The sequence below is a fragment of the Petaurus breviceps genome, unplaced genomic scaffold (genome assembly GCF_028583685.1).
Source record: "Petaurus breviceps papuanus isolate PSGF00001 unplaced genomic scaffold, PetGlider_PUasm1.0 140, whole genome shotgun sequence".
NCBI classification, from domain to species: Eukaryota; Metazoa; Chordata; class Mammalia; order Diprotodontia; family Petauridae; genus Petaurus; species Petaurus breviceps.
The window spans coordinates 52,150,353-52,154,096 of record NW_027185698.1 but is presented as its reverse complement, the minus strand read 5'-3'; the positions used below and the strand labels follow the sequence as shown (position 1 = coordinate 52,154,096).

The 3,744-nt window shown below is 38.1% G+C and overlaps 1 protein-coding gene across 1 annotated transcript; it reads left to right on the top strand.

Moving 5' to 3' along the window:
* Positions 1-554: 554 nt before the first annotated feature.
* Positions 555-1,529, top strand: LOC138150056 (olfactory receptor 5P80-like). The gene has a single exon (XM_069073424.1). It carries the CDS (start codon positions 561-563, stop codon positions 1,527-1,529), a length of 969 nt encoding a protein of 322 aa, XP_068929525.1. The 5' UTR covers positions 555-560.
* Positions 1,530-3,744: the final 2,215 nt, after the last annotated feature.

Sequence of the window (3,744 nt, the reverse complement as noted above, 5' to 3'; positions counted from 1 at the left end):
GCCTTGCCAAAGATGGGAGGGGGGGGAAGGGACAATGAGAGGACTCACAATTGAGAATCTCCATTCCTCCTCTCTTGTGATTTTAGAAAATAAGGGTTATCTTGGAAACCAAGACTTTCCTCACAGTTAATTAGCATGAGGTAGATAACATCTTCAGATCTGGAAAGTGGTCCTGTGAGAGGTGAAGGAACCTTCAGACGATCCAGAGAGCAGACTATCTCTTTGGAAGGGATTAACAATGGTGCTTAGATGGCAGAACAGCATTTATACATTTGCACAGTCTTGCAAATAGTTAAGAAAAGTTTTAATAATGTAATTAAACAATCCTCTTCACTCTTATGGTCTTTTCCCCATTCTGACAATGATAAAATCGCCCAATCTTACAGTATGGTTGGTCCAGGGAAAAAAATTGGATACAACAAATATATTCATAGAATGGGCATGTGAGAGGTGGCCAATGAATGTTTCCTGAATACATCAATAGACATTTCTAAATCTTAAATCTGTATTTCATTTTAATCTCCTTTTCTTCTGTCCAATAGGCTCTCTTTCTAACACAGATGTCTGGCAATAATTGCACTGCTGTGAAAGAATTCATTATTTTAGGGCTAACAGATGATCCAACCCTTCGTGTCATCCTCTTTGTGATATTTCTGGGTGTCTATGCTGTCACCTTAGTTGGTAACCTTAGCATAATCATACTGATCAGAATGAGCTCCCAGCTTCACACTCCAATGTACCTTTTCCTCAGCCACTTGGCTTTTATAGACACTGCATATTCCTCATCAGTCACACCTGTTATGCTTAAGAGCTTCCTTGTGGACAAAACTTTAATCCCTCTTGGAGGCTGTGTGGCCCAAATGTTCTGTGGAGCCACCTTTGGGACAGCTGAGTGCTTCCTGCTGTCTGTGATGGCCTATGATCGGTACATGGCCATCTGTAACCCCCTACTCTACTCCACAAACATATCTACTAGGGTCTGCACTCAGTTACTCATCACTTCCTACTTGGGTGCTTGTGTAAATGCTTGGATCTTCACTGGTTGCTTATTGAACAGGTCCTTCTGTGGACCCAATAAGATCAATCACTTTTTCTGTGATTATTCACCACTTTTGAAACTTTCCTACTCCTATAACTATCTTGCTGAATTTCTTCCTGCTGCCTCTTCTGGGTCAATAATTATGATCACAGTATTAATTATTATAATTTCTTATGTATATATCCTCTTTTCTGTCCTGAAGATAAGCTCCACTGAGGGAAGATCCAAAGCTTTCTCAACTTGCACCTCCCACCTCACAGCAGTCACTCTGTTCTATGGCACTCTTACATTCATTTATATGATGCCTAAGTCCAGTTACTCAACAGATGAGAATAAAGTGGTATCTGTTTTCTACATTGTAATGATCCCTATGCTGAACCCCTTGATCTACAGTCTAAGGAACAATGAAGTAAAAGGGGCTCTGCAAAAACTGATGAATAAGAAACATCCTTTTTCATGGATTCAACTCAATACAAGAAGTGTGTATTAAGTACATACTATGTCCCATGTGTATTTCAGAGATGAAAGTAAAAAAATGAAACATTTTGTTCCTTTAATGATCAAATATTCTGTGATAAAATGGATAAGATTAAGTGCTACTAACAACTCAACTTAGGGAAAAAATATTTTCATTTTGATGATTTAATTTGTGAACTTAAATGTTGATTGCAAAGGTCTAAAAATACATGCAATGTTCCACAGATATGGTTCTCCCAACTCTGCAAAGGTGTATGGAGAAGCGTCTTATTGCTCTTCTTTGGGTCTGTGATTTTTTTTTAATCTTGCAACACTCTTGGCTCTACTCTCATGCCTCTGTAACAGATTATGTAAATCATTCCTATGTTCCTATCTCAATCATAGTTGTTTCTTACAGCACAGTCATATTCTATTGTGTTTGTGTGCCACAATTTGTTTAGCCATTCCTCAGTTACTGGGCATCTGCTTTGTTTCCAGTTCCTTGCTAACACAAAAATGGTTCTGGAAATCACAATGACCACCTTTATGGCATAATATACCTTAAAATGTATTATATTTCCTGTGGGATAGCTCTTCATGAGATGTGAGGAGGGAGAGGTACTGGAAGAAATTTAGGTCATGACAAAGCAAAAGCAATTAATAATCATCTAAAAATAAAAATTTCCTCAACCTGACCCCTTATTACCTATTTAGCTTTGCACTTTACTTCTTTCCATGCAGTGTCCAATCTAGCTACAGTGGACCACCTGCATTTCCCTACATGTGATACTCCATCTTCTGTGTCTTTACACTGTCTGTCTCACAAACCTGAAATGCTTTGCTTACCCACATCTGCCACTTAGTTTTCTGGGATTTCCTCAAAATAACTCAAATCCCACTTTCTGTAAGAAGCCTTTTCTGATCTCTCAAGCTCATAGTAACTTCTTCTCTAGGATGACCTCTCATCTACTGTGCCTATAATTTGTATGTAGCTGGATAACTAATGGTGTCTCTCCCAATAGAATATGACCTCCTGGAAAACTGGGTCTTTTTTCCCTTTTGTATGACTGTCATACTCCTGCTTCATGCTTTCCTGCTCCATACCTCCTCCTTAATATGTTAACTCAAATGACTTCAGAGAGGAACTCTCTCCCTCTTCCTCTCTCCCTCTCCATCTCCCTCCCTCTTTCTCTCTCTCTCTCTCTCTCCCTCCCTCCCTCTCCCTTTTTCTCTCACACACACATATACACACTTACTTCATGGAGTCCATACAAAATTATATACAAAGGATATTTTAGTTTCACTTGACAGTAAGGAAAAAAAATAAAAATGTGTTTCCAGCAGTCGATAAGAACTCCTTAATTGTCTTTCATCATGAAAGTCAATAAAAAGGAATTATTATGCTCAATGATCATTTTAAAACTGACTGCTTGGAGCATCTGGCCTCCCATTGGGGAGGCAGCATGATGAAATGGAAAGAACAGTCCTGGAAGTTTAAGTTCCACAAGTTCATTTCTAAAATTCAATGATGCAGTAACTCCAGCAACCTTGGGCTAAGCTCTTATTTTCTTGTCCTTATTCCTCTGCAGTCGAGATTGGTAACTGAATGGTTGATCAGAGTTCTGATGTCTTTTAATCACCAATAACATATTTATGTGAAGTATTGTAAAACTTATTAGCAATGTAAAAATGAGATATTATTATTGTTTTAGTAAATCACTCAGGTTACCTTTTAATGTTATTCTTGGGGAAAACATGACAGTGTGTGCTAAATGATAGAATAGTTAAATGGCTTCAGAATTTGTTAAATGGGATACAGACCTAGAAGTGATATTGCTGGGTCAAAGAGTATGCATAGTTTTTTACCCAGCAATACCACTTCTAGGTCTGTATCCCAAAGAGATCATACAAATGTGAAAAGGAACCACATGTACAAAAATACTGGTCCAAAGAATTGGCAGTGGAGGGGATTCCAATCAGTTGGGGAATGACTGAACAAGTTGTAGCATATGAATGTAATGGAATACTATAGTGCTATAAGAAATGATGAGCAGATGGACTTCAGAAAAACCTGGAAAGACTTACATGAACTGTTGCTGAGTGAGATGAGCAGAGAACATTGTATACAGTAACGCACACATTATATGATGGCTAAATTTGATACATTTATCTCTTCTTAGCAACGCAAAGATCTAAGACAACTCCAAAAGACTCATGAAGGAAAATGCTGTCCATATTTAGAAAAAGAG